Here is a 17364-nt window from a genome sequence, read left to right as displayed (position 1 = left end):
AAACCTAATAAAAATCGTAAACCTTTAATTTCTGACTGCCAAACTAATTTTCCTACTGTGGCAAGTATGTCAAGTTAACTTTAATTATACAGTTTATCGTGTTAAACAGGCCAGTTAGGAGATTCACTGAAATGCTGGAGGTTTGTTCATTGTATATGCGAACACTGAGAGAGTAGAGAGCCAGAGGAGACGAATTGTTGATTAAAGTCTTTATTTTTTTCTTTGTGTACAAAACGTATTCTCGTCGGAACGACATTATGGTTGAACCAATGATGGCAGATGGACTATTCTGATGATGCTTTTCATACTTTTCTGGACCTTGACAGTGTAATTTAATTGACAGTCTATAGGACAGTCACAAGCCTCCCGGTGTTCATCAAAAAAAAAAGTTAAATTGTGTTCTGAAGATGAACAAAGCTTTTGTATTGACAAGGTGGTAAGTGATTAATGACAGTTTTCACTTTGGGGTGGAGTATCCCTTTAAAACAAAGTGAAAATAACTCAGAGTCATATTTTAGTATAAATACTATATTTTTATTTAAATATTTTACAACTTGGAAAACATATTTACAGGAATATTTTTTTTCTTGCATTGTTACATTGTACACACAGAAAGTGTAGTTCTCATTCACACATTGTCTGCTTCAGAGACTGACAGACTCATCTTGACTGCAGAAGCACCACAGAAACCATAAAATGAGAGAAGGACAGATGATACAACCAGAACTAAGAACACTACAGTAAGCGACACTCTCCAGACGAGACACACAAGCTTTACCACACAAAGGCCTCTGGATGGGACAGTATGAGATTTTTAAGGCTCAAATGGCATGTTGATTTGTATGATGGAGCCACTAATGCCTCTCACTCACTATCGGCCCAACCTAACTGTTAGGCAACCTAACGGTTTTAAAATGATGATGTAGGAAAATTGTACTAGAATTGATAAAAGCACATCTGACGATTTTGGACAAGCCATAACAAGAGAATTCTGAAAAATGTATGTTGTGTGTGTGGCAAACAAAGTGGCAAAACTACAGACACAAAAAGGTCCAGTAACAACATCATCTCGTGCAATGACACTCACTTCTGGCGAAATGGGACATTTACACACCGCCAGAGACTCAAAACAGAACAGCAAAAATAATGTTTTCTTCAGTTGCATACTAACTGGTTTCTCTGAGACTGATTTATTTCATTTAACTAGTAAAAAATCTGATCAGTTTGTTCAAACAGTCAATATCCAGTGTTACAGTACATGTACCAAAATACCTTCTTTAAGAGTAATTGAGGAGCGGTCTATAAAGAGAAAACCAACTTGAACATTTGCCTTTTGGGGGAAGAAGTGATCAAAAGTTAGTAGGCTATATTCGGACACAGACTGACCAATATGCAATGTATGACGTTACAATTGTTTTTTGTTACATTGAGACATATTCCAACAAATGCAAAAATGACTATAATTGGATTTCAAACTGCAAAATGTTGTTTAGATCAGTTTTTTTTTTTTTTATACACTTTGTAATTTTTTTGGGTGATCCTTAATACTTCATTATTTTATAGCATTTCTGATCAAAAATAAATTATCCCAATTCTAATCATCTGACCAAACAAAAAACTGTCATTACTCCAGCAAACTGTTAGCTGTGCCTAAAAAAATGCCATTGGTTTAGTAATATATAAAAAAAAAAAAACATTTGCATTTCTGTTTGCTGCCTCTAGAGGCGCTGATATCACACACATCACCACTGACGAAAATAAAAAGCTGGCTATAACATTTTCGACCTAGATACCACATTTTGTAATTGACAAGTACACAAATGAGTGAACATTACATTTGACTGGCTGTTAATTGATTTCCATTTCATTCATCTAGAAGGAAAAGCAGATTTGGGACACTGTTAATTCTGCCAGATACTTTCAACATTTAACGATTCACTGCTTTCCTGCTTTGGTTTTCTTTAGCAATTTAACAATGTAGATCGGGATGTTAATTTCAACATTACCACAACCCACAAGACGAACTGTGTTGCAAGCACAACTGAGGACTTGATTATAGTCCTCTCTGTCTGTAGATACATATCAGGATGGCAAAGCTCACAAAACATTGAGTTCCATGTTTAGTTATATAGGATTTCAAATATGAAAGCTTAAAAGAATACTCAGGGGCTATACATATATCAATATTTTTTTACATAATTGACTGAGGTTTGCCATCCTGGACATGCACAATATTTCACAGATATTGGAGAAACAAAACTAAAAAGACACTTAAAAAATCTGAATTGCTTTATGGTTTTGCAATCTTGATAAACTGGACAAAAATATAACAATTATGTACCGTAAATGCTTCTCATAGAATCAGTACTCTATTTTATCCAAAGACTGAAAGCCAATCACACTCAACACTCCGCTTTAGTAAAATAAAATCGCCATCAGCTCACCCATTTTTTATTGTACAGGTAAAAAACATTCATATAAACAATGTAGTCACTCACACATTTATAATTTACAAAATTAAAGCAGCACATGAATGTGAAAGTTCTCTAGAACCAATCTAGAGTGACAAAAAAAAATTATACCTTTCAATCAATAAAAAAAATAACCCAAGCCTCGCTAGGGAGCATAGAAAACGCCAAAAGGTCTCACGGTCGATCCGTAAAGACCAGCGTTCTTTAGTTCCACTAAAAGCTAAATATTTATAAAAATAAAACAATTTATATACCTGACCTTTCGATTCATGAAAAGCATTGCCAGATGCTAGCCATTTGTGCATGTAGACTTTCAAACTCAAGGGTCGAGAGGTGAAGTCATATAAATATACATCCAACACGCATTCACAGTCAACATCCACCATCCCCGTGAGCAAGTGTAGCGGTCTATCAGCAGATTGTGACATTCTCTGATACACACCTTAGTCAGGTTTGATGCCATATTGAAAATAAGGATACCAGGGATATACTTAGTCTTTACGAACCGTATAAAAGTCCTAGGATCATGTAATGTTTACCGAATCAGTTTTTTTAAGACGTTTTGTCTTTAAAAAGGTTAAAATCTAGCCAAACCTCATTCCAAACTTTTACCTACCTTTCCATTACAGCTTAACCAAACAGGACACATTATGCACGTACACACAATAAACACAGGAGCACTCCAGCACATAGAGGCTATTGAGATGCTTAACTTCTCTCTCGAGACATAGACAACCAACCATTTAACAATAGATTTTCATTTGCACTAACCACACGAGTGAATATGACCACTTTTCCCATTAGAACACACTTTTTGTGGGTAATGCATGGCTCTCCTTGCCCCTTGGAAAAATAGCAATAGCAATGACTCAAATTCACAACGTGAGTTGTAGATTCCCCAAATCCTTTTCGACACTAATGAGGTCATCAATAGTGAACTGTTTGCACTGCTTGCATCAGCACCCACACCAGCGAGTTCATATTATGCTCCTCTCTGCGTTGACTTGATTTACTCGAGAAATGGATGAATGGAAAAGGTGCAGGGAGAAGTGAGATGGGGAGCAGTGCAATACAAGAGGGGTGGAAGACACAGGTTTAAGAGAAGAGCAAGCTCCACTGAGCATGCTCAGTCTGCGTATTCTGCCACGATGGACAGAAGTACTGTGATGTCATCAGGCTTCCCCCCTGAAACGCAAACAGACCAATTACAAGGTCAGTACTGCTGATTATGGATATTCAAAGAGGTTTTGGGATGAGAAAGATAATGGAAGTCAAGAACCTCTTTTTGAAGACTCACCTCTTACATTCAACCCATTGTCACAGGCAAACTGGGCGAAAGGGGACATGTAGTTGGGGTCGTAGGCCAACTCATGGGCCTGTTCAGCAATGCTGCGGGCCGTCTGCTGGATACTATCATAGTTGGTATTCTGAGGTAAAATAAATATATAAATAAAGATTAGAGATCAAACAAAAAATGTGGAAAGTACCCATCTATGTTATACCGACAAATCAGCCATTATATGGATATTTTGATATTATCGGTATAGGAAGATGACCTTACAATAAGCTGAAAAACACCAAGTATAGCGTTAAACTGATATATCAGACATTTTGATTCTAAGTTTATCGGTATCAACCAATAATACAGCCCTGCATCTCTAAATACATGTTTAATTTAACTTAGAATCTGCAAAGAAGTGGAAAAAATTAAGTAAAAGGTATAAAATAATGTCTTCACAATCATTTATATATTCGAAAATTGAACAGAGATCTAACCTATCCAAGAGGAAGACCGATAATCAAGTCTTCATGGCAGTTTTTTGGAGATTTAACCACTAATACAATATTTCTTCACCTTACAAATGGTTGTAAAAAAAATCATCGTGAGACGTGTTTGAGCAAAACGGGCACTATTTTTGTAATCAGCATCCCTAAGTTAGCAAGAAACAAGTATTGTTGAAGTTAGGGTTGGGTGATGTCTTCAAATTTGGCTTCGGACGATTTCTAGAGTGAAACATTGTGATGGACGATGACATCGGCAGGGATTGGGGGAGGTGTGCCCGAAGCGTGAATCCTTATAAGGGAAAACAACTAACAATTCCTAACACCGCGTATACACTGGATGAGAGCGGTGCGGTGTGACAAAATACTATAGAACCACTGATCTATAACAGAGATTCATTATACAGTATTGTTCAAAATAATAGCAGTACAATGTGACTAACCAGAATAATCAAGGTTTTTAGTATATTTTTTATTGCTACGTGGCAAACAAGTTACCAGTAGGTTCAGTAGATTATCAGAAAACAAACAAGACCCAGCATTCATGATATGCACGCTCTTAAGGCTGTGCAATTGGGCAATTAGTTGAAAGGGGTGTGTTCAAAAAAATAGCAGTGTCTACCTTTGACTGTACAAACTCAAAACTATTTTGTACAAACATTTTTTTTTTCTGGGATTTAGCAATCCTGTGAATCACTAAACTAATATTTAGTTGTATGACCACAGTTTTTTAAAACTGCTTGACATCTGTGTGGCATGGAGTCAACCAACTTGTGGCACCTCTCAGCTGTTATTCCACTCCATGATTCTTTAACAACATTCCACAATTCATTCACATTTCTTGGTTTTGCTTCAGAAACAGCATTTTTGATATCACCCCACAAGTTCTCAATTGGATTAAGGTCTGGAGATTGGGCTGGCCACTCCATAACATTAATTTTGTTGGTTTGGAACCAAGACTTTGCCCGTTTACTAGTGTGTTTTGGGTCATTGTCTTGTTGAAACAACCATTTCAAGGGCATGTCCTCTTCAGCATAGGGCAACATGACCTCTTCAAGTATTTTAACATATGCAAACTGATCCATGATCCCTGGTATGCGATAAATAGGCCCAACACCATAGTAGGAGAAACATGCCCATATCATGATGCTTGCACCTCCATGCTTCACTGTCTTCACTGTGTACTGTGGCTTGAATTCAGAGTTTGGGGGTCGTCTCACAAACTGCCTGTGGCCCTTGGACCCAAAAAGAACAATTTTACTCTCATCAGTCCACAAAATGTTCCTCCATTTCTCTTTAGGCCAGTTCAGGTGTTCTTTGGCAAATTGTAACCTCTTCTGCACATGCCTTTTTTTTAACAGAGGGACTTTGCGGGGGATTCTTGAAAATAGATTAGCTTCACACAGACGTCTTCTAACTGTCACAGTACTTACAGGTAACTCCAGACTGTCTTTGATCATCCTGGAGGTGAAAGGGGAGGGGGGGTGTATCACGATGGATGATGACAATGTCTACCGGCACAACCCTAGTTGAATTGACTGAAACATTTGGTTTCATTCTGCAAATATGATGCTGTATGCTGTAATTCTGGACACTGGTCCCATCAGGTCCAGTTGCATCTTATTTGCGATCATAACATTCTGTTATAACCACACATGTGATATATCAGCCACACTAATTTCTTTAATATAAACCAAAAACCACATCAGTTGACTGCACCCTCACACTTAACGCAAGTACGGTCTGTACCTTGAGTTTCTTGAGTTCTTGCAGGATCATGTAGTCAGGCATGTTGTCGAAGAGGCCGTCAGTAGCGGTCAAAATGATGTCCCCTAATTGGACATCAAAGGTAGAGCTATCTGCAGCTTCAGGACTGAAAGAGATCGACAGAAACATTTAGAATTACACTTGGTGTAGCGCATATGCCAACGCTCTACAATACCAGCATATTTTAATTACTATGACACCCACATACCCATAATTGATGCCAGGTAATGAACCCTGTCATGAAAAATACATTTATCCTTCGGAACTACACAGATAACATTTTTGTTTGTTTGTTTTTAAATTTAAGCATAAAGGACCTGCAGTTCTCAGATTAATTTCCAATCCAGTCATTTTGTAGAAATGCTAATGGGACAACAATGATCTAGTCCAATAAATTAGACTCCGATACTTGATCAGTGCTGAAACTCTAGCAGTAGCACAAAAGGGTAACAGGGCAGAGATCAGCCTGACCTAAACGGAGAGTAATGGACACTTAGGTTTAAGAGAACTTGTCCAGACCCAACATGAGCTCTGGACCAAATCCAATCAGTCAGGTTGTTTTCTTGGAAACCAGACAGGCCTCTTCAAGCTCCAAATCCCTTGAGTTTTAGTTTAATCTGTTTTAGTGTACTGGGTAAGTATTGGTGCTCTGATTATGGGTCACATAAAAAAAAAAAAAAAAAAAAAAAAAAAAAAAAGAGTACATATGCTTATCCATTTAAAACCTGCTGCTATTAAATTAGATGGCTTTGGGTGTTTTCCAGAGCTCTATGGTAGTCGATCATATTTGTTTGTAGGGCTGCCTCCAAATACAACGATTTTTCTAGTGGACTAATAGTCATTCATTTAAGCCGTTAGTCAAATAAATCATGCTTGTACAAATCGAATTACTTAAATATATACATGGTGGGCCTTTTTTAAGATATAGCCTATTTTGCGTCCAAGCACGCACATAAAACTAGCCGCATAAGTAATAACTAAATGTATCGGAAAAAAGGTTTTGGAGGGAGACCAGTACAAGGACCAACAATTAATCTAAAACAACAATTTAATGGTACTAAGAATACTGTTGCTTTTTGTATGATAAATTGTTTCTCCGCTGAATTTTCTTTGGATTAAAACATCTGCTAAATTACCGAACAAATAATCATTATGATCTCAGAAGACCTGCGAGACACAAACTTGCTCTTGATTCCAAAACTCAATGTATTTTTTTTTTTACTAAAACACTGCCACAGAACTCAAAGCACCCCCGACGCTCCAAAGTAAATAACCAAATGCATGTAATTCTCCTTGTAAATGGATATTTTAGTACTACTGAGGCACACTTAGAACCCAACACTCAGGTCAAGCTCGGGGCAGAGTTCCTGCTGCACATGAGAAAGTTGCTATAACAGACTCTGGACAACATAAACTAAAGGTCCCACATGAATTTAGCAGGACATGTGGAGCTTAAAATAATCATGCCCTCTGCTGGGACTCCGAAAAAAAAATGTCAACAAGTGTTCAGCACAATGCTCATTGGCTGAGGCGAATGGGTTTGCTTCGCCACCCTCTCTCTTTGATTGGAGGTTTTTGGTATTTGTGCGTGCTTGTTTGGATGTGTGCCCCTGGCAAGACCGTGGCAGTGAGGAACTAGAATCACATGGCCTTGACATTACAGAATTGGACCAACACTCCCTCGCAGTGCTTTAGGCAGAACTCTTTGGCTGTTCTCACTTCTACAGGGTTCAGGAGAATCTCAGCTAATACTGCTCAATCTAATAAGAGTCCACCATAAAGAAAAAAAAAGAACAAATAATGCTAGTTTAATGTTCTTAGAAATTCAGAATTATTTTTTTTATTATGCAATTTATGAAGTTTATATTTAAGACTTTAAAAAATGCTGTAACCATGATTAAGTATTAACATTAACCTTAAATATACATTTATGCAATCTTGATTTATTGACCTTGACACAGTAAAGGGGAGTCTGCATATATTTCCTGTTTAGTGTTTTTTTTCCTTTCAGCAGGTTTCTGCACATTGGTTGCATCACATGACTTATCAAATGTTTTACATTTGCTTAATATTTTACCTTAACTTCTTAACTGCTTACACAGTAATAGTAGATTATGCCAAACGACCAAATAAAGATATAATCTTACTATAATATCAGTACGATACCCCCCCCCAAAAAAATATGAAATGTTTTTTATATTAGCCATATTAAATTCTATTTTTTTTTATAAAATAAAAACTTACTACAAAACCTTTTTTTTTTATTATTAAAATACTTGCTACAGCAGAGGAGTATTCAAGTCATTATATGTACTATTTGCATATAATTTTTTTTAAATAAATTAATAGAAGGCAGAATGATGGAGGTAAGGCGGGAACGTAATAAATCAAACTCACACACCCTGCATAAGCACCAGATCAACGTGTCGCCTCCTACAGTAGGTGCATCTTACACTATTAATTGAAGTAAAAGCCACACGACCCCGTGCGCAGACATCTGTGACACTGATCTGTGACACACAACCATCTGTGATACTGCAGTGAGCGAGTGTCATTGACCCACCTGTCACTCAACACCACGCCCTCGACCCCCGGCGGGGCTATGGACAGCTGGAAGGGTGTGTTGAAGTAGTGTTGCTGCTCATCTGACCGATGGACCACCTCTCCACCTCGGACCACCAAGAAGCCTGAGTCTCCCAGATTACAGGTGTGTATCCTGTGACTCCGACGATCCAGAACGACTATGCAAGCTGTGCTACTCCCTAGAAAAGACAGAGACAAAAATAAATTAAACAAATGATTTTTTTTTTCAAATTGAAGCTGTAATACATTACTTTTTATATGCACATGAAACAATTTACACTTTACTTTTTATTAACTAACTCATATGTTCCCATAACATAGTCATGTAACCTACATACTGTGCATGAAAGCTAACCGTGATGCATTGTGGCTCATATTATATAAGAAGCTGTCTACACAGCAAGCAGTATGACGTCTATGCAGGGAGAAATTGTTGCATGTAAAGTATGTCAGTGGGACAATCACATGTCCATTGTAAAAAATACCACCCAGCACGTGTTAACAGACATCTGCAAGCATAACCGACAGTATCTGGGTTTTCATTCAAAGTTGTGAATTTAATGGAAAATGGAATTATTGCATAAAACATTAGCAAATAAGCACTGTTTGCATCCAAGTCAAAGAGAACAAAATAGTCACTTTCTGATAAACTGTGAAATATAAATATTTCTTAAATATCACTAAGAAAAGTAGAAGAATCTACTGAATATAGTAGTTTTTTTTACAGATAATAAATCACTTGTACCTCAGAGTGAGCAGATGAAACAAATTAAATATCAAATACTTTGATAGACTTTGCTCGGGTTTTTCCAGAGTCACCATATCAATATTTCAGATGCTGTGGAACAAGATCGGCCTGATGGTTAGTCAGGTTTTGGTGTCCCATAGCACAGTCACATGACTTTTTTTAGTGTGCATAGGGGAATTTATTCAGCAAATGCGTTTCCATCTCCCATTATTTTCACAAGTCAAAAACCAGCTCAAGTGAGTGTAAAAAATTTACGAAGTAGGGAATTTTTATTTGAAATTGCCATTTCCATCACTAGTTTCTGAAGAGATGCTTCAAAATATGCATAAAAACAGGCTGATGAAAACATAGCTACTGAGACAAAAGGTCATGTAAAAGTAACATATGTTTTCGTAGAACACAAGCGGTTTCAGTTTGTTAACATTAATGCAAACAAACTTTTACAGCGATTTTGTCAATCTAGGTTAATGTTGATATAAACATACCACGGTTTATAAATTTTGTTCAAATAATCAGTTTGAAATTTTAAAAAATATATATTACTATTACTATATACTATCGTTCAAATGTTTGGGGTCAGCAAGATATTTTTTATTTAGTTAATAAAAAATTATCTTTCAAGGTGCATTAAATAGATCAAAAGTGAGAGTAAAGACATTAATAATGTTTACAAATATTTTAATATATATATATATATATATATATATATATATATATATATATATATATATATAAATAAAATGCCACACTTTTGAACTAAAAAACATCACAATTTCTGCAAAAACATTAATCAGTGCACCGGTTTCCAACATTTATCAATTACGAAAATACCAAATTATCATATTAGAATGATTTTTGAAGACTAGAATAATTCACAGGAATAAATTAAATTTTAGAGTATATTACAATAGAAAACAGTAGAAAATAGTATGTAGGCTAATATAAATGCTGTAAAAGTATTTTTCATTGTTAGTTTATTACACCTTAGTTAACACATTTGAATCAATCTATTAAACCTATATTTAAGAGTAATGTTTCCCACTGAACAGGTTTTAGGTTGAATACTTAATAAAGAGGAAGCTATACACTGATGGCCTTTCAGTTTATCACCGCACACAGTCTGTCCTTTTCTCAAACCTTGACCAAAGCCTTGTAGTTCAAGCGACCTTGTCTAAGAGCGCTCACCCACAGACCTTTATCGCTCCACATGCCTTCCCAAAATAAAAGCAGGTCACTTTTTAAAGAGGCAAACAACTCAGCAAGACGAAGAACACAGAGTGACATTTCTGACAGCCCGTGAAGTCAGGTTTCAGCAAAAAGGCGACCGGTCGCATGCTTGGTAATCCAATGCCTTGTTTGAGAATCTAACTTCACTCTCTCAGTCTCTGCGAGGTAAAAAAGGCACCTGGATCATCTGGTAATTTGAAGTTACCTTAGTAAACAATAACCTTTCTGCGGTTTATGAAGACATGCTCAGTAAAAATGGTTTCATTTCGTTAGGCCAAACTCTATTTAGCATTGATTCAAATGATAATCAGTGGACAAACTCCCATAATACTTCAAGATTTAAATTGTTCAAAAATTTGAAAAACACAAGTTAAAAATCCTACTAAGTATACCTAATAAAAGACAATTATGTCTTGCAAAAAGTCCCTAGCAGGAAGACAAAACAACAGAAATTGCATGTATAAAACTATAAAAATATACTATTTGAGTTTAATTGCTGCCTATGTAGAGCATTCAAAACTGGTCACTGATGTGAGACCTTTAACTGAAATTAAAAATAAGTTAATTGAAATAAACCTAAAATAAATAAAAATTAAATAGAGAAAAAATGTAAACAAACACACAAGACACTAACTAAAATAAAATGAAGTACAATAATTACTGCAATAAAACAAGCTAAAGAAAGAAAAAAAAAAAAAGAAAAAAAAGAAAGTTTTCTACAACAGAATACAAACAATACTAAAATAACACTGATGAGATGCATGACATCAAACAGTGTAATTTCTGCTGCTCATAATAGTCAAGCATGAATTCTTGACAATACATTTGGAAAAAAAACTTGGACAAGAATCAGTATTGAACATCACGACGCAAGGACTGGGAGTCATCCTGCAGATTTTATTTATCCTATAAAAGCAGCAGCGAGTGTGTGACTCACCGTATGGTTCAGAGTGTGTGTGTGTGTGTGTGTGTGTGTGGATAAGATCTTACCCAGCAGCGGTACTTTGTTCTGCAGGAGTTCATAGTAGCCGGAGGTCAGGATGCCCACGGGGCTGCTGGGAGTGAAGCGGCCCTCCTTCACGAGCCGTTCACACGTCTTCATCAGGGTGGCAGAGAACTGGGACGGGTCCACGCCGTAATCCCTCCAGCCCCCGACGCCATCCGCAACACCTGAGAGGAAAACAGAACGAGAAAGATACGGTCATTGAGAGGAAAACCAGGTGGATGCATGTTAACTTCCTCAACCCTAATAGCTTTAACACCTAACTTCTGACAATCGAATGAAAAGAAAGGAAGAGATTGCGGTTTCTGACGCCGCAGAGACAGATGGCAGCTGCCACAAACCTCCTTCCTGACTGAGCATTGTGATGGTAATGTAAAACAGCCGTCTGCTAAAGCACGTCTGACACCTTCGTTTAAAAAAAAGAGGATGTTAGATGACTATCCTGTGAACCCCTTGAACTCCAAGTAGCTAGTAACTATTGGTTATTATATTTTACAAAATCTAACCAAACAACTCAAGCACTCCCAGCTTCCCATTTTAAAAAACATTTAATTACGTCCTCAAATAACACTGTAAATTAAAGGTATTTGGTTCAAAAACATTTATTGTTATGCTGTCTGAAAGTCAAGTGTTCATTACGAATAGAAAGTTCATTACAGACCAAGCAAGAGAGGAGGGCTCAATTATTGTAATATTATGCACTTTGTATCGTAATGTTTTCTCGGCAGTGAATGAGACATGATGTAATCTGACACGTTACGTTCTTAATGTACTTCAAACGAAATCAAAGAATGAACTGATATGACGTCATTTCAAACAAAATCAGGCCGAAACGAGTTCGAAACAGCTGACCAAAGCTCCTAAACGCCTTTGAGTTTCTATTGGTCCGTGGCGGTTACACAGTCGGTGGGTGTGCAATTTTATTGTATAAAGAAAAATGATTGCTATAAATGTTTTTTAACATAAGTGACAGCATTAAAGTTACCTTTCAAAAAACTTGCTCTATCTTTGTATCTTTACACTAAATACAAGAAAAAAATATTTATAATAATGATCAATTTAGTAATGAAGAGTAAACTAAATGATTTTATAAATAAAAGTATTTAAAAAAAACACAAGGACTCAAATCTGTAAACCGTTGTTTTGAATGACTGGATCGACTGGATACTGTATTGAAGTGTTTATTATAACACGACATACACAACCAACATCCAGGCCAAATCATGAGGTCAGATCAGCGATTCCACGACTCAAATCTTTATTCCATAACATTTGTATTTAGTTTCATAAACATTAACCTGAGATGACCATATTTACCATAGCAAAAGAACTATAGTCATTTGCAAGACTAAATTAAACAATTGTGAATGGAAAGATACTTTTTCAAAGAACTTGATGCATTTAAATGTTTTTTTTTTATTGTTTTTCCATGTTCTTTATTCTTTTACCCATTGTATTTAATTAACTGAACTAAAATGGGTATCACTGCCATTTTTAATATATTTAAAGCTGCGGTAGGGAACTTTTGACGCTCTAGCGGTTATAAAACAGAACTGCTTGCGTCTTGCGGAAGAACATTGTAGCCGGAACTACTTCTCTCTGTTTATGTCTATGAAGAATCACAAAGGTACTGGGTTACTCCGCCGCGGTACCCCCGAAGCAATCTAAAATAGTCAGAATATAAACACTTATTATAGGTGCACCCTAGTGATTCAGGACAGGCTAAAAACACGGTTTGGAAAACTGATTCATGGTGTACTCGCTTATTATATACATTTTTCTACATTTTGAACACAAACAAAGTTACGGACCCCAGCTCTGATTGGTTGTTTCTTACCGGGAGTGATGGAGTTTCTGCAAATGGCAATAGGACCACTGGGAGGAGCCAGAGGAGCTTGATTTTTTTCACAGATTATCTGTCTCATATTCTAATGTCAGGACATAATGACAGGTTTAACAAATATGTAAAAAAATATATTTTTACAAAAGTTACCTACTGCAGCTTTAATACCTCAACATATTATAACCTTGCACTGCACGATTTGGGCAAAAAAGTGAGATTTTTTTCTGATCAAAACTTTCTGATACTTTAAACTGCAATTTAAAAATATCCAGGTTTGCTGTGCTCTTTTGTAGAGCTGTATAATTTGGGCAAAATGTTGTGATTTTATGTCAATATGGCCATAAAATAATTATTACCAAAAGTTAAAAATGACTAAATAAAAACAAAAGATATTACTATCATAACTATTGCATTTAAGATATTTTTTATACATAACTGTACTATCACAATACTAATATTTACAGCTTATATTGTTTATTTGCACTGATGAGTTGTATAGTGATTACGGGTTTATTTTGCTTAATTAAGCAGACATAACCTTATCAATTCATGATATATACTTTGAGATATAACATGTTACCATATATAAAGACTTCAGAGGTACCATTAACCCCTGCTCTGTCTGAACATGATTGAAATTAACACATTATTTCCAGTTGGCACAACAAAGGCCACTATAAATAATAAACCTGAAACCTCTAAGCAAGCAGTTATTTAGTCTTATAGGTTTTGTTTTTTGTTATTGCTGTTAAATGGAACATCATATGTCTGTAAAATGGATAAGAAGCTAGTCATGACTGGCGTCAATGTTTGGCAGTAATCGCTGCTGGATTAAAGTGTGTCTGTCTGTGACCGAGCACATCTCTGAGATCTCCTGGAAAAGAGTTTCACTGAACACCTCACATCCAACTGATAATGTGATTATTGAGGTTCACACCCTCCTGAAACTTCACCATGAACCACCGAGAAATCAGAGGGCACCAAATAAACCCCAGAGCCGTCTCTTCCTGTTTTTAAGACCAACTCATTAGGCTAATTGGAGTGGAAAGTGAAGATCATCCACTGACCTTTAAAGACTTGTGATAGTAAACAGAGAAGTTCACTAGACTCGGTGGACAGAGACAAACACATTTAAAAAGAAATTAATAAATAAATAAATAAATAAAAAACAACAGTAAACAACTTTGATTAGAAGCAAAAAAGTATTTGAAGATCAGACAAAAATACAAAAGGTACAAGTCTGTACTTAACGGATTTAATGAGGAAATGAACTACAATCCCATGAAGCCTCTCAGTGACATAAAAAGATGGATAAATATAGAACCATTGATTTTTTAGATATGATGATTGTACATAAAGAAGCAGTTACATTTATTGCAAAATTTGTAAATCTACACAAATATTTAAGAAAATTACAAGCGGGGAAACCGAATCAAATAATTTGAGTGCTTAATTTTGTTGTGATAACCTGACTGGTGGAGATTTTGCTACAGAATCATGGGTAATGTAGTTTCTCACCAGAAAGTTTGTTGTTCAACACCGATTACTTGAAAAATGTGTTAAAAATAAATGGGCAGATAGCTTAAAAAAACAACAGTTACTATTGTTTAACAATCTTATAGCTCACAGCAGGCCTGTCTGTTAATGCTTTATAAGTTACAGTTCCAAATCAACTTCCTTATTGAGAAATGTCAGTTGTATTTTTACTTGTGGAAACTTACTGTTGTTGTGATCTATATCCACATAAGAACCACCCAGTACAACAGAATAGCAATGCATTAGAACATTGACAGAGATTTGCACAAGCACCACTTTAAAAAATGCAAAAGAGTCGTTTGTAACGGTTGAATAGTAGTCAGTAACTGGTGTTTTGAGGTAAGTAACAGCTGTGCTGCTACTCACGCGCTGCTGAGTCTGTAACAAAAGCCGGTGAACATTCAGTCTGTAGGACGTGAATGTAACCGGGAACTCTCAGTTTTCTCGTATCGTGTTAACTTGAGAAAATGATTTTGGGTTTTCTCAGTGACAACTATTCAGTATTATTTAAGGTTGTCATATCAGGTTGTAGAAATGCGAGAGAAAATGTCTGTGGGTCAGCGAGAGGACAATGATGCGCGCGCGTGTGTGTCGCTGGATCGAGGATGTGATTAAAAACATGGCCGCCTCCATGTTCAACCATTCTGACCTTTGCACTAGCTCCTGCAACACTTACAAGCGAGCCCCTGACACTTCTACAGGATATAATTTAGTTAATGCATGCATGTTTTATGCATACAGCTCATAACATGTCGAATTACTAAAACATTCATATCCAGAGAGTCACTTACATTTACAGAGACTCTATAAATGCATTTTACACTCTGGATATTAATGTTTTAGTAAATGCGATCGGAGATATCTGTTAATGTTACGCACGCCGGACAACGTGTCATTTATATCCGTGTTTCCATGATGGAAATGTTTTGGGGAAAATCATTCTAGTTTCGGCCGCTAGTCGCGCTTTGGGGCACGGTCTGGCTTCTTTCTGGGTGAAAGGTCAAATTGTGTTACCCAAGCTAACTGTTAATTTGCAATAAATGTAGATTTGATATGCATGATATGATATATTATAGTAATAATCAGTTGCCTAGCTGCTACATATTTAAGGAACGCGTGTTAAATCTACACGCGTTATCAGGAAAGTCCCAGATATTCTCAAAGGGAGGTTATTTGAGGTGAGAGCTGGACTGATCGTGTCTCACACCCCTCCATCACGAACCGAGGTCTGACGGTAACCCGTGGAGCTCCCTACTAACGAGCTGGTCACCGTGCATATTTGTGCCAAAACAACTGATGTATAATACACTGAATTTTGGTGGCGCTCACCCAAAACATCCGCGGACTTGTGCCGGGCGATGAAGCAGGCGTCGTCTCCGTAACACATGCCCTTCTTCAGGATCCCCTTCCGAAAGTCCTTCCCGAAGCCGCAGCTGGCCGTGACCAGGCGGTAATCTCTGCCGTCCGTCTGCGAGAGTCCGCCCAGGACAGCCCTGGCCACGATCCTGCCATAGGAGAGTACCGATAACATCCCCCGCGGTGAGCGTGTAGCCCGTGTCCCGTGTCTCTAAGATCTGAACACCTACATTCGGCTCCGCGCGCCGCAGAGGAAGCACGCCGCTTTAAAAGTGACTCAAACGCCCTTTCTTCTTCAGTGAACGCCGGTCGTGTGAGATATACGGGTGTTTTGTGTCTTGGATAAAGTTAGGGCTGTTTTATGTCTTGGATGAAGTCTCTCCTGTGCACTCCATCCTGTCCGACATCCTCTAGTCTAGTGCACTCTCTCTCACCACTGATGTGTTCCGGAAACGAGCGCATCCGGGCCCCGAGGTCACCTGACCGGCCGCGGTGACGTCAGCGCGTAGTGAAATAACAGGTGCTGGAACACTTTAAACTAAGATAGCGACTACTCTTGTGACTTCTGTGGATGTATTCTGTGTGTATTTTTCCATTACATACAGTACTAAACTATTCTGTGTTGCTGTGGAGCATTTCAATTCATTTTCATGAGACTTTTTCTCACTGAAAACTAATTCCAAGGTACAAACCAAATTTCCCTCAATTTTTATGTTTTACACAAATGTAAAGTCTAAAAGGCAATATTTCTTACAAAATTGTGTGCAAATTTACATTTTGTGTGAGTTTGACAGTTTAGGTTTTTCAGACAGTTTTACCTATTGATTTGTTAAATTATTTTATATAATTAGTTTATTGTTATTGTGTTTTTACTCTCTCTCTCTCTCTCTCATGGTATTTCAGCATATCTCAGTCAGATTATATTTATCTTTTAATGGCATGCATTTAAAAGACCTGTTTTGGTTGTAATATTTGTAGCAAAATATTACATTCCTAAAAAAAAGTTATATATATATAGCGCATCCGCAGAATGAATAATTCACATATT

General features: G+C 36.9%; 1 protein-coding gene across 1 annotated transcript; it reads right to left on the bottom strand.

Moving 5' to 3' along the window:
* Positions 1 to 1001: 1001 nt before the first annotated feature.
* Positions 1002 to 16776, bottom strand: LOC113110413 (protein phosphatase PTC7 homolog). The gene is made up of 6 exons (XM_026274608.1): positions 16290 to 16776; positions 11569 to 11748; positions 8584 to 8782; positions 6003 to 6126; positions 3769 to 3898; positions 1002 to 3656 (listed from the first exon to the last, which is right to left on the bottom strand). The coding sequence occupies exons 1-6, from the start codon at positions 16489 to 16491 to the stop codon at positions 3598 to 3600; spliced, it is 894 nt and encodes a 297-aa protein (XP_026130393.1). The 5' UTR covers positions 16492 to 16776; the 3' UTR covers positions 1002 to 3597.
* Between the last annotated feature and the right edge of the window lie 588 nt (positions 16777 to 17364).

This window comes from Carassius auratus, chromosome 10 (genome assembly GCF_003368295.1).
Source record: "Carassius auratus strain Wakin chromosome 10, ASM336829v1, whole genome shotgun sequence".
NCBI lineage: Eukaryota > Metazoa > Chordata > Actinopteri > Cypriniformes > Cyprinidae > Carassius > Carassius auratus.
The sequence above is the reverse complement of the archived record's forward strand: the minus strand, read 5'-3'. Positions and strand labels throughout refer to the sequence as shown.